The sequence below is a fragment of the Durio zibethinus genome, chromosome 16 (assembly GCF_047325235.1).
Source record: "Durio zibethinus cultivar Kanyao isolate XHJ-2024 chromosome 16, ASM4732523v1, whole genome shotgun sequence".
Taxonomy (NCBI): domain Eukaryota; kingdom Viridiplantae; phylum Streptophyta; class Magnoliopsida; order Malvales; family Malvaceae; genus Durio; species Durio zibethinus.
Genome location: NC_143177.1, coordinates 753421 through 769178, shown reverse-complemented (window position 1 = coordinate 769178; position 15758 = coordinate 753421). Strand labels below are relative to the sequence as shown.

The 15758-nt window shown below is 34.9% G+C and overlaps 1 protein-coding gene and 1 pseudogene across 2 annotated transcripts; one reads left to right on the top strand and one right to left on the bottom strand.

Moving 5' to 3' along the window:
* Positions 1–1770: 1770 nt before the first annotated feature.
* Positions 1771–4206, bottom strand: LOC149514188 (uncharacterized). Its single transcript, XM_089745699.1, has 7 exons — positions 4158–4206; positions 4029–4068; positions 3858–3924; positions 3517–3619; positions 3383–3426; positions 3004–3244; positions 1771–2225 (listed from the first exon to the last, which is right to left on the bottom strand). The coding sequence occupies exons 1-7, from the start codon at positions 4204–4206 to the stop codon at positions 2005–2007; spliced, it is 765 nt and encodes a 254-aa protein (XP_089601825.1). The 3' UTR covers positions 1771–2004.
* A 3777-nt stretch (positions 4207–7983) lies between these two features.
* LOC111298299 (topless-related protein 2-like) lies at positions 7984–14092 on the top strand (annotated as a pseudogene). Its single transcript, XR_016328853.1, has 13 exons — positions 7984–8001; positions 10570–10697; positions 10819–11053; positions 11168–11331; positions 11418–11511; positions 11768–11918; positions 12035–12145; positions 12300–12476; positions 12608–12736; positions 12806–12901; positions 13256–13438; positions 13511–13683; positions 13827–14092. The product of XR_016328853.1 is annotated as a topless-related protein 2-like (transcript).
* Positions 14093–15758: the final 1666 nt, after the last annotated feature.

Genomic DNA, 15758 nt, shown 5'->3' with positions numbered 1-15758 from the left:
GACCCAACTTGTTTTTTTTTTTTTTAATGTTTTAAAAAGTGCCATGAAAAATATGATTTAAGACTTTTAAATTCTTAATAAATTATTGTAAAAAATGCTGTTGTAAATTAAAATATCTAATAAATATGTATTAAATAATAAAAATATAGAGATATTACGATGGTTACAAGATATGGGTTTTTTGTTCAGGATTTTAGCTTTTGAAAGTGATGTTTCATTTAAAAGAGAAAAAAAGAAAATTCGATCTAAAAATAATTTTTGAGTAAAGAACACAGAATTTTATATTGAAATTAAATGAATCACGTGCAGACATGTGCAACAGTGATATAATTCGTTATGGGTTTATGTGGTCCATTATGGCCATATCCAAGAAAGGCGTCAGATTCCAAACTTTAAATAGGACAAACTAGAAATTGACAGCCTACTAACTTTCTTTACTCTTAGCAGCCTGCGTCCGATGTCCTTGCCGTTTTTGCCAAATCAAATTATTGTAGATTAGCCATGTTCCCCGACACGAGCCTCAGATCACATTCCTTGCACTTTGCTTTAACGTCAATTCATCTGCCGTATCCTTCACAAGATTCAATTACATGTATTTTATAAGTCGGTTTCAACTTGATTAATTAATTAATTAATTAATTAATTTTAATTAATAAATAAAATAATTTTAATTTTCATGAATTTAATTTGAAATTGGATTAATAAATTAATCGAAATTTTATTTAAAATATAAAAAAATTAAATATAAAATTAAAAAAATATATGAAATGAATCATTTTATTTCATAAGATATTAGAAATTTTAATATAATATTTTGACATTTGAATATTTTATTAGATAATTTTATTTAGTTTGTTTAAGATATGAAAAATTAATAATTTAAAATATTATTTAATTTAAATATATTTATTATTCAATTAATAAAAATAAAATAAAATAATTAATTTAATTTAAAATTAATAAAATCGATCGAATGAATACTCCAACTCTAATTCTTCATATTTTTTAATAATGTTGGAAAATGTTATTCTTGTCTCATCCAACAACATTCGTAAATGCACACCTCAAAAATTAAGAATCCAATGTTGAATATCTCTCTTACACTAAAATCATTTGAATGTAATCCAAGAAAATTTATTTGAAGTTTTGAAAAAAAGTACTCCAAACTTTAATTAAAAAATAAAAAATTCAAATATGTAATAAAAAATACATAAAATGAATCACAGCTCCCTTTTAAACGATCTATTATACTTCTCATCCTGGGGGAAGAGAAAAATAATTTTTACATGGAAAACATATTCACCTTTATAGGCTTAAAAAGCTCATAAAGTGAAAAAGAAAATAAATTATTGTTAAATTCAGAATTTAATCGTCCCCAAACCTTTAGTTTAATAATTAAAAGAGCTGAAAGAAATATAAAAGATTTAATTTCGAATCAATTTTTTTCTTTTTCTCTTATTTGTATTAAGATTTTAACTTTTTAATGTAATAAAAAAAATAGTTTAGACATATAAAGCTCCCATAACTGAGAGTGCCATGGCATCATTTTAAGTTTGATATAATAACAAAAGAAAGACATCTTAAGGAAGAAAAGTTAAAACCGGCGTTTCCAATTATTCTGTCCCATCATAGTTTGAAAATCATAGTTTGAAAAGCAATTGTAAAAATTCAGAGGGTCCTTTTCAAAAAACCAAAGCGCCAAAATGGTAAATAACACCAGTAAAATAGCATATTTAGTTTGCAATCTGCTTCTTTGGACTTTATGTTGAAGGTTGTGATAAGTTACAACTAGAGGTTTATAACCCCGAAGTTTGAAAAATCAGTGTTGATAAAGGCTATGTCAGATGTAAAGGCATGATATAACAAATGCTGACAAAGAAAACACCCATTATGTCCACCTTTTGGAAGTGGTCTCAGTTTGGCGAAAGACTAATCTGGGTCATTAAAAATCTGTCAAAGGGAAAAGTTGGTGCAGAGGGGAGGGAAACATTGGCATCAGTCACATTAAAGAAAGAAAATTACCGCAAGTACTTGCTTCAATGGAATCTTGTCATATGAAACTATGAATCCAATCATTAGAAGTATGATAATTTCGATAAGATGAGAATCTTTAACCCTCAAAAACGATAGATAGGTCCTTCGAGATGGCTCACTTACAGACTCACCACTTGAGTTCATGAAAGTTTGTGGTTTGGCAAGCATGACTGGAACATTTCCTAGAAATCCTGGAAAACAGTAACTATCTCCAATTAAATATTGCATAATGGGACATTTTCAGTTACCTTGTACAGCTAGAAAAATTAGAAGTGATTGAACCTAATAAAACTTGTGTTTTTCATTTATTGGGCATGAACTAATTATCTGTATATATATTGATGGAATCTTTAATCGATATCGATCAGTAACTAAGCTCAGATACTAGACATTGCCAAGCAGGCTACTTTGCATATATCTATGTCTTTGAATCTCATAAGAAATTATTGATCTTGATGCTTAAACTAATGCGAAAGAAGCTCAAGGTAGAGAAGGTTTTGGATGGTTTATGTCATGCATTCAATGCTCTCTTCAAAATTGATGAAAGAAGATGTGAATTTACTAAGAATCTCAGCTTCTACTGTCTGCCATCGTTCAAATCGAAAGTAAACTAGGAGTGGGAACACGATCTAATAAGTTTCCATTATGAAGGCATTCTCGTTTGTTGTTCTATTCTATTATTTTGTACTAGTTTCTTAGTCACATATTCATATTTAACATAGCAGTTTATAAAACAATCAGTTAAAAGTTTCAATTACAAAGCAAATCACAGCTAAAATTTAGGAAGGATAAGATATAAAGAATAGGGAATTAAAATTTAGGAAGCGATTAATGCTTGGAGATTGATGAACTCAATTTCATGATTTTCTATGTTAATAGTCACCGCTATACTACAACGACCTTGTTGATGAAATCAGTGCTAAAAAATATTTTTAAAATGTTTTCTTTTGCAAATATAAACAAACTCACTTGTGAGATGCCTGTTTGTGGCTGACAAAGATTTCTTCCAAAATAATGTGGAAGCAAATGCAAGGCAGTGTAAGACTAGTTTCCTTATGGTGCGAATGGAATGGCAATTTTCAAGCACATTTTCTTCCTCAGATTCTTCATATTTAGGCTTTGCTGCAAGTGCTGCTATAGCTTCATGCAAGTTGTTCAACTTTTCATCCAAACTTGGGTGGCGAACATCATCAGAACCGCCTATAACAACCTGCATTATTACCAAGATATGGTGAGGTAATCAAATCATGAGATTAAGGATTGAAAATAGTTTAATAAAAGAAGTACAACAAAAGACTTAAATTCGAAAGGAGAGAATGTCGTCTGAACATCTAAGAGTAAATCAGACCTTACTTTGAGCAAATGACAAGCTTTGAGCTTTCACAGTTAACACTGCATAAAGAGAGACAACTTCTCAGTTATTAACACGGTTCCTGGCTTCCATCTAACCTACCTTTGGATTTTTTTGAAACAAGAACACACCTCCATCAGGAAGATCATGGAGAGAAAAGCTGATTCCAGGGAATGAAATATTGCAAATATATCCTAGAATAAGGTCCAAAGCATGAAGAATCAAGCACAACAACTGTAAAATGGAAGGGGTCAATAAAATGGACAGAAAAATTTTTTTTCTTTAAAACCATACAAGTACAAATCACCCTGATGGGGGAATGGGGGCAACAAACCTCAGCAAGCCCACTGATGAGTAGCAGCTCGATCCCTCCTCCTTAAGGAAGGATCCTTCTTCACACACTCAGCAGACTAAAGGGTCTCTGCAGGAGTATCACTTTTACCAGATTCAGTTGGTGTCACATCAGGATCACTCCTGGCTGACTCCTAACTAGATTCTTCATCCCTTGAAATTTGATCAGATTTGACTTCTGACTCATTCTGACAAGGTAAAAACCATGATAGATTGTAGCACAGGTTGTTTGCTGTCTAAGATAGTTCTACAAAAAAGCATTGCAGATCATGAGGATTTAAATAGCGTAAACAGTTTGGATGAAGCAACTGCAACAACAAGCGCCTTCCACTCTGAAATACACCAATGCCAAAACAGAAACCTATAAGCTATGCAGAATAACTAAAGATTGAATTAAAGTCTTAACAAAATGGAGGTCCACCAGGTTCTGTAGCTCCAACAAACGGCAAAACTTTATGGATAAGATCCATTCTCTGAAATTCATTTCCAAAAAAGTAACATAATTGTCGGAAATGGATTAACAAGAATAAAACACACATCTTGGAAATTCATTTATGAGATTTATATTGCTTTCTCGAAAATGAATTTTTGAGAACACAATATAATTTTCAAAATTTAATTCCAAGAATACATAAATTTTTTTTAAATATATATTTAATTATAAACTCTTGATAATAAGAAAATTGAGATCTTTAATCTTTGGACCACTAAAAAATATCATTAAAAAACTAGCAAATCCAACAGTAAAAATTTATGGCCAAAAGATTAGATATTGTCAGAATTTGTCAATTTGCTGCTAATATTGTTTGTGTAGGTTGTTTAAACTTTGACATATGAGAGGTTTAAATTTAGTAATAAAAATTTCTAATTTTTTTGTCAAGCATTGTCCGATAAATAATATTCTCAACATTTATCAAATTCTAATAAACATGCATTTAAAAGAAATCAATAATTGTGAAGAGCTTTCATGCAAATGGCTAAGCACCATATGTGATAAAATAGTCATGTTTCATCGCACATGGTGCAACAACCAATTTACACGAACCCTCTTCATACTTAGTAATTCCTCTCATATTCACATTTGTCAAAATTGTAATAATATTACAAATATTATTAAATGAACAGTGTCTAGTGGTTTAAAGATTATAGATTTCTATTGACAGATTTGTCATTCTTACAAAACAGAGAACTCCAAGCTTTTAGGATATAGAAATTCTAGAAACCTCATATTTCTTGAAAATAAATATCCATGAAGTTTTTAGGCCTCTTGAAAATGAATATTCAAGAATTTTTAAAGTTTTTCAAATATTTATTTTTAAGAGATCTCAAAACTTTTTGAATATTCATTTTGTTAGGAAAATGGGGTCCAGTCCCATGTAAGTGGTTTTGGACCAAGTAAAGGCAATGTGCCTTGATCTTTTATTTTACACAGAGCCCTAGCTACTTAATAAAAAAGAGGTGGGGTTGTTTAAGGTGTGAGTCGACAACCAAGCAGAAAAAGAAGAAAAGCCAGGAAAAGCAGAGAGAGAAAAAGGAAAAGGAAGAGTTGGTTAAACGGAAGTCGATCCGTGGTCCGATTGAGTTGGAACCTTGTCAGGAGGTTTATGATTCAGAGTTATACATTCTGAATGGTGAAGATCGGGTTTGAAGCTCTCTAGGAACAAATCCAGGGTGTATTTGTTGAGTCACTTATTTGGTGAGATTTCTCCAATTGTTTCTCTAGTTGTTGATTAGCTCTAGTTTTAGCTAGAGAAGAACTTTGTATAACTATTATTTGATAGTGAAGATTTTTCTGGTGGCCCGTGGTTTTTTCCTCTACACTGGAGGGTTTTCCACATAAATCTTGGTGTGCTTTATTTTTCTTGCGCATTTGATTATTGATTGTTGTCTATTGCTTCTGTATTGTTGTGATTATTGCTTCAGGTGCAACAAGTGGTATCAGAGCGAGGGTTATTTTGAAACATCGATACAGAAGCATCCTAGGATAGAAGTAAATTCTGTTTGAGATCATGGAGGGTGATACAGGTTTCATGATAAAATTGACAGCATCGAATTATTCAATTTGGAAGCCTATGATGGAGGATCATCTATACTGTAAAGATTTGTATGAGCCAATATTGGGTGATTCGGCTAAACCAGCAGATATGAAAGATGAAAGCTGAAAGAAGCTAGGTAGAAAGACACTGGCTACAATCAGAAAATGGGTTGATATCAGCGTGTTCCATCATGTAGCGCAGGAGTCAGATGCTCACATTGTTTGGGAAAAATTGGCAGCATTGTATGAGAGAAAAATAGGTATGAATAAAGTTATGCTTGTTAAGAAGATTGCAACTTTACAGTACAGGGATGAACGATCTGTTACAGAGCACTTGAGTGATTTTCAAGATATATTTAATCAGATGACTACTATGGAACTTAAGATGGATGATGAAATGAAGGCATTATTTCTTTTGGGTTCATTGCCAGACAGTTGGAATACTCTAGTTGTGACTGTTCTTAATTCAGCTCCTGATTATAAGGTGACATTGGAGATGGTAAAAGACAGTATGCTTAATGAAGAAGCGAGGCGAAAAGATGTAGACCCTGGGAATCAAGCTCTGGTCACAGAGAACAGGGGTAGAAACATCGACAGAGGTCAGGACTCAAAAGGCCGTGGTAAGTCTAAACATAGATCCAAGTCTAGAGGTAAAGTGAAGTGTTTCCATTGTGGTAAGGCGGGTCATATAAAACGAAATTGTAGAATCTTGAAGCAAGAGCGAAAAGATGAGAAAGGCAAGAGTTCAGATGATGGCAATGTTGCAGCAGTGAATTCAGATAGTGATTCAGTTACTTTGATTTGTACACATGGTGATTGTAATCATGTTAGTGATCCCGGCATTGAGTGGATAGTTGACACAGGAGCGGCATATCATTGTGTTCCTAAGAGAGAGTTGTTTACAACTTACAAAGCAGGAGACTTTGGTTGTACCAAGATGGGAAACAAGAGTGTGTCGCAGATTGTTGGGATTGGTGATATTGGTGTACAAACTAGTACAGGCTGTATGTTGACTTTGAGGGATGTCAGACACATTCCAGATATGAGAATGAACTTGCTTGCTGATAAGGAGGGATATGAAAGCCGACAAAAGAATGGACAGTGGAAGCTTCTCAAAGGATCTATGGTAGTTGCAAGGGGAAAATTATGCTGCATAATGTATAAGACATGGATGCAATTGAACGGTAACCAGGTAAATACCGTTGAAAATGATGCTTCAGCAAACTTGTGGCACAGGAGGCTGGCACACATGAGTGAAAAAGGGTTACAGGTTTTGGCAAGGCACTCTCTCATTCCCTTGACCAAAGGTATGTCTCTCGATTCATGTGATTATTGTTTGTTTGGTAAGCATCATAGAGTTTCTTTTCGTAAAAATTCTCAGAGAAAAGAAAATAGATTGGAATTAATTTATTCTGACGTATGTGGTCCCATTGAGGTTGAGTCATTAGGTGGTAGCAGATATTTTGTTACTTTTATTGATGATACTTCACGTAAGACTTGGGTGTATATGTTAAAATATAAAAGTCAGGTACTGCAGTATTTTCAAAAATTTCATGCCATGGTTGAAAGGATGACAGGGTTACCCTTGAAGTGTATTCGAACTGATAATGGTGGGGAATACACATCTAAAGGCTTTGAAGAGTATTGCTCAAAGCATGGGATCAGGCATGAGAGGACAGAACCTGGAACATCGCAGCATAATGGTATAGCTGAAAGAATGAATCGCACCATTGTGGAAAAAGTCAGATGTATGTTGAGGATGGCAAAATTACCAAAGCCATTCTGGGGTGAAGCAGTCAACACAGCTTGTTATTTACTTAACAGGTCACCATCAGTTCCTTTGGGCTTTGACATTCCAGAAAGAGTGTGGACAGGGAAAGATGCTTCATACTCTCACTTGAAAGTTTTTGGGTGTAAAGCATTCATGCATGTACCAAAAGAGCAGAGGTCAAAGCTTGATAGTAAAGCTACACAGTGTGTGTTTGTAGGATATGGTGATGAGGAATTTGGCTACAGGGTATGGGATCCAGTAAAGAGAAAGACAGTCAGAAGCAGAGATGTGGTCTTTCATGAAAAAGAAACCATAGCAGACCTTGAGAAAAATGAGAAGACTACACGAGTTACTGTTGAGTGTGATGTTTCAACACCGACAGGGATTTCACAGGAAAGAGCCACAGATGGTGAAAATGAGCCAGAAACAGAACTTGGGGATATGGATGAGCCAACTACAGTTGGTGATGAGCCAGATGCTATTAGTTTTGAGCAGGGGGAGCAATCCTCTCTACCTGAGAGTGTTGAGCAGGGGGAGCTACCTTCGGCATCAAGTGATGTAGAGTCTCAGCCTAAGAGATCTACTAGAGAGCGCAGGCCATCTACCAGGTATCCAAGTTCAGATTTTATTTTAGTTACCAGTGAAGGGGAGCCAGAAAGCTTTCAAGATGTGCAGGTTACTCCGGATAGAGAGCACTGGTTAAAAGCAATGAAAGAAGAGATGGAGTCATTACGAAAGAATGGTACTTATGATCTTGTTAAACTTCCAACAGGAAAGAGGCCATTAAAGAATAAATGGGTGTTCAAGTTAAAAAATGATGGTGATAAACTAGTGAGGTACAAAGCTCGATTGGTAGTAAAAGGTTTTTCTCAGAAACCAGGCATCGATTTTGATGAGATTTTTGCTCCAGTTGTAAAAATGAGTTTTATTCGAGTGGTACTGGGATTGGCAGCTAGTTTGAATCTTGAACTTGAGCAACTTGATGTTAAAACTGCATTTTTGCATGGTGATTTGTAGGAGGATATTTATATGAATCAACCTGAGGGTTTTGAAGTGAAAGGGAAAGAGCACTTAGTTTGCAAATTGAAGAAAAGCTTGTATGGCTTGAAACAAGCTCCGCGACAGTGGTACAAAAAGTTTGATTCTTTTATGGTGAGTCATAGCTATAAAAGAACAGCAGCGGATTCTTGTGTGTATATTAAACAATTCCCTAATGGTAACTTCATTATCCTATTATTATATGTTGATGATATGTTGATTGTAGGACAAGATGCTAGTATGGTTTGCAGGTTGAAAGAACAATTATCTAAGTCCTTTGATATGAAGGATTTAGGTCCAGCAAAGCAGATTCTTGGTATGGACATTATCCGAGATAGGAGAGCTGGAAAGCTGTGGTTGTCACAGGAAAAGTATGTTGAACGAGTGCTTGGTAGATTCAACATGCAACATGCTAAATCAGTTAGCAGTTCACTTGCCAACCATTTTCATCTAAGTAAGAAATCTTGTCCAGTGTCTAAGGAAGAGCAACTAGCTATGTCTAGTATTCTTTATTCTTCTGCAGTCGGTTCTTTAATGTATCTTGTGGTTTGTACAAGGCCTAACATTGCTCATGCAGTTGGTGTAGTGAGCAGATTTCTTTCTAATCCAGGGAAGGTTCACTGGGAAGCAGTAAAATGGATTTTTAGATATTTGAGGGGTACCTCAAAAATGTGTTTGACTTATGGAGTTTCACAACCAATTCTAGAAGGGTTTACTGATGCTAACATGGCAAGCGATCTTGATGGTAGGAAATCTACTTCAGAGTATTTGTTCACTTTTGCAGGAGGAGCTGTATCTTGGCAGTCTAAGTTGCAGAAGTGTGTTGCTTTGTCAACTACAGAAGCTGAGTATATTGCAGCAACTGAAGCATGTAAAGAAATGCTTTGGATGAAACGTTTTCTTTTTGAATTGGGGTTGAATCAGAAAGAGTATGTGGTATTTTGTGATAGCCAGAGTGCTTTAGATTTGAGTAAGAATACCATGTACCATGCTAGAACAAAGCACATTGATGTTAGATATCATTGGTTACATTCAGTGATTGAAGAACAGCAGATGCTATTGAAGAAAGTCCATACTGATAAAAATGTGGCAGATATGTTAACTAAGATACTTCCCAGGGAAAAGCTTGAGCTTTGCAGTAACTTGGCCGGAATGAGTTCCCTGGCCAAGGTAAGTTCCAAATGAAATTGCTATGGTGATGAATCTCCTTCTAATGGGACTGGAGGGGGAGATTGTTAGGAAAATGGGGTCCAGTCCCATGTAAGTGGTTTTGGACCAAGTAAAGGCAATGGGCCTTGATCTTTTATTTTACACAGAGCCCTAGCTACTTAATAAAAAAGAGGTGGGGTTGTTTAAGGTGTGAGTCGACAACTAAGCAGAAAAAGAAGAAAAGCCAGGAAAAGCAGAGAGAGAAAAAGGAGAAGGGAGAGTTGGTTAAACGGAAGTCGATCCGTGGTCCGATTGAGTTGGAACCTTGTCAGGAGGTTTATGATTCAGAGTTATACATTCTGAATGGTGAAGATCGGGTTTGAAGCTCTCTAGGAACAAATCCAGGGTGTATTTGTTGAGTCACTTATTTGGTGAGATTTCTCCAATTGTTTCTCTAGTTGTTGATTAGCTCTAGTTTTAGCTAGAGAAGAACTTTGTATAACTATTATTTGATAGTGAAGATTTTTCTGGTGGCCCGTGGTTTTTTCCTCTACACTGGAGGGTTTTTCACGTAAATCTTGGTGTGCTTTATTTTTCTTGCGCATTTAATTATTGATTGTTGTCTATTGCTTCTGTATTGTTGTGATTATTGCTTCAGGCGCAACACATTTTCGAAAAGGTCGATTTCAGGAGATGAAGAAAGAAATACAGAAAAAGAGTAAAAATGAAAAATAAAAAATGAGAGGTAGAGTGTATTTAGTAAAAATAAAAAAAATTTTAAAGTGTTAATAAAAATGGGGTGTATATAATATTGCATGAATTTCTGTCATAATATTGCAGTTTGTATTTTCAACTGCTGTTGATGGCAAAATCAAGGCTTGGTTGTATGACAATACGGGCTCTAGGGTTGATTATGACGCTCCTGGACACTGGTGTACCACAATGCGCTACAATGCTGATGGTAGTAGGTAAGTAGATGAAAAGTCAACCTAGTATCTACAGTGGTTATCCTTTTTCTCTTACGCTGATGCTACAAATCTCCTCAGCGTCTAGGAATGTAATAAATTAACAATCCTCTCTCCAATTCAGATTATTCTCTTGTGGGACAAGTAAAGAAGGGGATTCATTCTTGGTTGAATGGAATGAAAGTGAAGGAAAAATAAAAAGGACGTATTCTGGTTTGAGAAAGAACTCTACTGGTGTAGTGCAGTTTGACATGACAAGGAATCGCTTTTTGGCTGTTGGTGATGATAGCCAGATTAAATTTTGGGATATGGACAATACAAATATTCTCACCAGCATAGAAGTTGAGGGGGAACTTCCGGTTAGCTTCTTATTTTTTCATTTCAGCTTCCCTTTTTGTGTATCGTTTGCAGGTTGAATTAACATACTCTTTGATTTCAAATTGGTTATCTTACTTGATAATGGAATGGCATAGAGTCTTCCCCGATTGAGATTCAACAAAGAAGGGAATTTACTTGTTGCTACTACAGCAGATAATGAATTCAAGATTCTTGCAAATGCCAATGGCCTTAGAGCATTAAGGGCAATGGAGGCTCAATCTTATGAAGCATCCCGAAAACCACTTGAGATGAAGGTTATTATCTTCCAATGCAATGCTACCTGGCTTTGCATTTGATTATGTTATGAACTTCTATTGACAACTTGGTTTTCTGCTTGATTATGGATTCGGTATCTAATTCTGCTATGGATACAAGCATTGGTCCAGTTGTTAGCAAAGTAGACGGTGTAGATAGTCCTTCCAGGCCTACCCCCACTCTTGTATGCTGCAAATGCACTAAGCTTTAGTTTCTGCCGATAGTTAACGTTTTGGTTAGAAAATGGAAAATGAGTACCAATTGCTTCACACTTTTTTTTGGCCAAATTGCTTCACACTTTAGAGAGTATAAAAAATTATTAAAATAACGTTGAGCAGTTGTACAGACCCGTTGCTCGGTGCAGTTTGCTTGTCTTCTGTTCTGACGCAATTTTAAAAGTTTTCAAACTAGCATCTAATTCTATTGAAAATTACTTGTAGAATGGAGTTGAACTGATGAGTAGAGGCATTGAAAAGCCAAGAAATTTGGAGGATGCGTGATAAAACCAAACCTTGGGAACTGACTGATATTGTTGACCCTACTCAGTGTCGAACAGTCACCATGCGAAGCAACTTGGATTCTGCTAGCAAGGTTTTACTTTAATAAATATATTTTTGTTCTCTCTTCATTTTTGTGTTTAACATTATATTTCAGGAGTGTCTTTTTGATCTATCATTTTTATGATTATTAAATCGCCTGTTATCAAGGTTGCTAGACTTCTTTACACAAATTCCGGTGCCGGAGTTCTTGCTCTCGGTACAAATAGGGTCCAAAAGCTATGGAAATGGAGTCGCAGTGAACAAAATCCTAGTGGCAAGGTGATTTATGCTTTGCAGACATTCATATATTACTCACTGAAATATAAATACAAATTTATTTATGACGGTTCATGTATCTTTTTTATACATATGATATTGGTAGAAAAGTTTCCTTGTCTATTTTTTTTTTTTTTCATCTTTTTGGGTTTTATAGGCCACTGCTAGCATTGTTCCACAACATTGGCAACCAAACAGTTGTCTTCTAACGACTAATGATGTCCCAGATAATGCTGAAGACGCAGTTCCACGCATAGCACTGTCAAAGAATGACTCCTCTGTAATGTCTGCATGTGGAAGAAAGGTTTCATTGTTTAATATGATGACATTCAAGGTAAATTAATGTGTATTTTGAAATCTTTTCTGTTGTGACTGCCAGATTTTGTATTAGAGTGGAGTTTCTTGCCAACTTTGATTCCATCCATGGTAATCTTTTACTTGATATGAAATTGCATCGATTTGCAGGTAATGACAACTTTTATGCCACCTCCTCCAGCTTCAACCTTCCTTGCATTTCGTCCTCAAGATAATAATATCATGGCGATTGGAAAGGAAGACTCAGCCATCCACATTTACAATGTTAGGGTGTATGAGGTAAATGATTTAAGTATATCTTTGTATCTTTCATTAGTAGCAGTACGTTTTGATATTCAATATGAAAAGAGGTGTTTTTTTTTGAAGGGTCACCAAGAACTCATCACTGGTTTAGCATTTTCCACCAGCCTTAACATCCTAGTTTCTTCAGGTGCTGATGCTCAGGTATGCTTCACCATCAAACCTCTTTGTGTGTGGTTCTGTGTCCTTGTGCCTATTATTATTTCTAATGAAAACATGGTTAAGGTTCGAAAAGAGATCTGATACACGTCTTTCTGCATTTGCCTTGTTTGGTTGCCTATAGAAGGTTGTAATATGTCTGTTATTGAACCTTTCTTAACGGTTCCCATATTTCAATTTTTCCCTTGCTATATGCCGTAATCATCTTTAATGCTTCATGTTTCCTCCCGATTCTATTTTCTCTTCTAGTTGATAGATAGAGATGACGAGTGGTGGTTATTATTATTATTATTATTATTACTGCTGATGTTGTTGACTTCTTCTTTTTTTTTTTTTTAGCTTTTTGCTTGGAACAATGATAACTAGGAAAAGATAAAATCAATTGCACTTCAACTGCCAGGTGGAAAAACCCCTCAGGGTGACCCTCAAGTGCAATTCCACTCTGATGAAGTCCGCTTTTTAGTGTGCCATGAAACACAACTTGCGGGATATGATGCTAACAAGATGGAATGCATGCGTCGGGTAAAAAGCTACACACTACTCAATGAATTTAAACATGCGTGAGCAAATTTTTAATGTTCTTTTATATTGCAGTGGATGCCACAAGAAGTACTTTCTTCACCTATATCTAGCGCAGCATATTCCTGCAATGGCCAACTAGTTTATGCTACTTTCACTGATGGTAATATTGGAGTATTTGACGCTGATAGTTTGAGGCTCAGATGTATTGCACCATCTGCATATATCTCTCCAGCATTGTCGAACAGGTTATATGACCATGTTATTTCCTTTTTCTTTTCTTTTTTTCATTTATAGTGATCAAATGGTTTATTAATATGATGTTTTGAAAAGCCTTAATGGAACATGCACGTGAGGTCTTACTTTCTATGTTGATGTTCTCCTCTGACAGCCCAAATGTACACCCGCTCATTGTCACAGCACACCCACAGGAATTGAATCAGTTTGCGGTGGGACTGACAGACGGCTCCGTCAAAGTTATAGAACCCTCAGAGGCGGTAAGGAAGTGGGGACTGCCTGTGCCAGTCGATAAGGGAACAGAGAATGGCAGGAAGGCAACTTCATCCACCAACAACACCTTTGAGCAGCTGCAAAGATGAACATTAACGTCCCTTCCGCATCATAATTTGTAAATCATCCATGTATAATATGTGTCTAATTATATGTGTTTGAGCATAGGGAAAAAATGCTAGATCAAGTGAGCAAAATATGGACATATATATATATATATATATATCGGACGCTAATCTCTGATAAATGTCATTCGATTGCTGTCTTAAATGATCAGCTACTTTTGAGTAAATGCAGTTTGGATTTCAAGTAAGAAATTCTCAACTCTTTGCCTCTAGGATTCTGTTCATTGTCTCCATGTAATTTTTTACTAAAAGATGCTTTTGATTTTGTAGGGCCTTAAATCAGTAGGCTGAGGAAAACTGATACAGACAAAAGCTCCTCCAGGGCTGTGTTTTGGTGTGTTTTTTTCCCCTTTGGTAAGCATAAATCTATTTATTCATAAAATCTTTTACTGGATATGATTATGGTACACCTGGTTAGAGATCTTGTCCCTTTGGACTCTTCTTGCTATTTGGAATGATTGGTGGTTCAGCTTGATCATTATTGTTGGTAGTATTTCAATATCGGATGAGCTCCCAACATGTAATGTTCATGAGTGGCCTCAAGAATTTCAGTCTATATCCAATCCATGATCCATATGAAAATTTGTCAACAAAATTGAAATATGGTTTAGAATGGATTGGGTTTTGTAACAAATTAGATGAGACTTTATATTGCTTCCAGCTAAGCTGTCTGTGACGTCCAGAATCCACTAACCCTGTATTTTTCTTAGTAAAAGGAGGGCTAGAAACTATGCATTAAGATCTCAAGAATCTTAGAACATGAACTTCACATGATCATATCTCAATTTACTTTCAAGATCATTTGAGACACTAGAGGGGTTTTGTTTTTTTTTTTTTTTTTTTTTTTTACATTTGGCGGCTTTTTTAAACGTTGTTATAAGATATGCGGCGTTTACGAAAAACATCAATCAAAGTGTCGGCTATACATGTGTCGCAAAAAATAACGACGTTTTCTATAAAATGCCGCTATATTAACGGTGTTTATATATGAAAAATGTTGTTGTATTAAAAGCGTTTGTATTTGAAAAACGCTGCTATATTAGCGGTGTTTGTACATTTGCCACGTCGTTAATTTAGTGCTGTTTTTATTAGAAAAATGCCGTTACTTTAGTGGTGTTTGTATCACCAAAACGTCGCTAATTTAGCTCATTTACTAGCAAGAGCGTTGCTACTTTTAGTGGCATTTTATAGTACAAATGCCACTAAATTATTCATTTAGCGACATTCTTGAACACAAACGTTGCAAAATTGAAAAATGTATTTTTTTAAATAAAAAATTTTTGTTAATATTTATTATTTTCATAAATGAGCTTAAATTTAGATAATGAAATTAATATAAACTTAATTCATGTTTAAATATGCATCTAATTAACACAAAATTTAATAATTAGTATGATAATATTCAAAAATTTTTAATATATTAACAAAATAAAAATTAAAATGTATGAAATTGATGATTGCATATATTTTGAAGGCTGCCAACTGATGAAGGAATTTTTTCACCTTAGTCACTAGCGTGCTTAAGAACCTACTGAATAATAGCATACAATTTTTAACACTTCATTGTAAGCTTTTTTAATATTAAAAAATATAAATATTTACTAAATATAATATTTGAGTTGGAGGACCACCAAGATCAATTTTTAGAAATTGTTGTTGTACACAATTCATAAGATGATCGAATCGAT

What these genes read in the sequence shown, in the direction of transcription:
- LOC149514188 (XM_089745699.1), bottom strand. Translation starts at nt 4,206, where the DNA reads ATGGATCTTATCCATAAAGTTTTGCCGTTTGTTGGAGCTACAGAACCT. An exon ending in TAGTTAGGAGTCAGCCAGGA is followed by an intron (nt 3,620 to 3,857) that starts GTGATCCTGATG and finishes TCCATTTTACAG; the next exon opens with TTGTTGTGCTTGATTCTTCA. An exon ending in TGTCATTTGCTCAAAGTAAG is followed by an intron (nt 3,245 to 3,382) that starts GTCTGATTTACT and finishes GTAATAATGCAG; the next exon opens with GTTGTTATAGGCGGTTCTGA.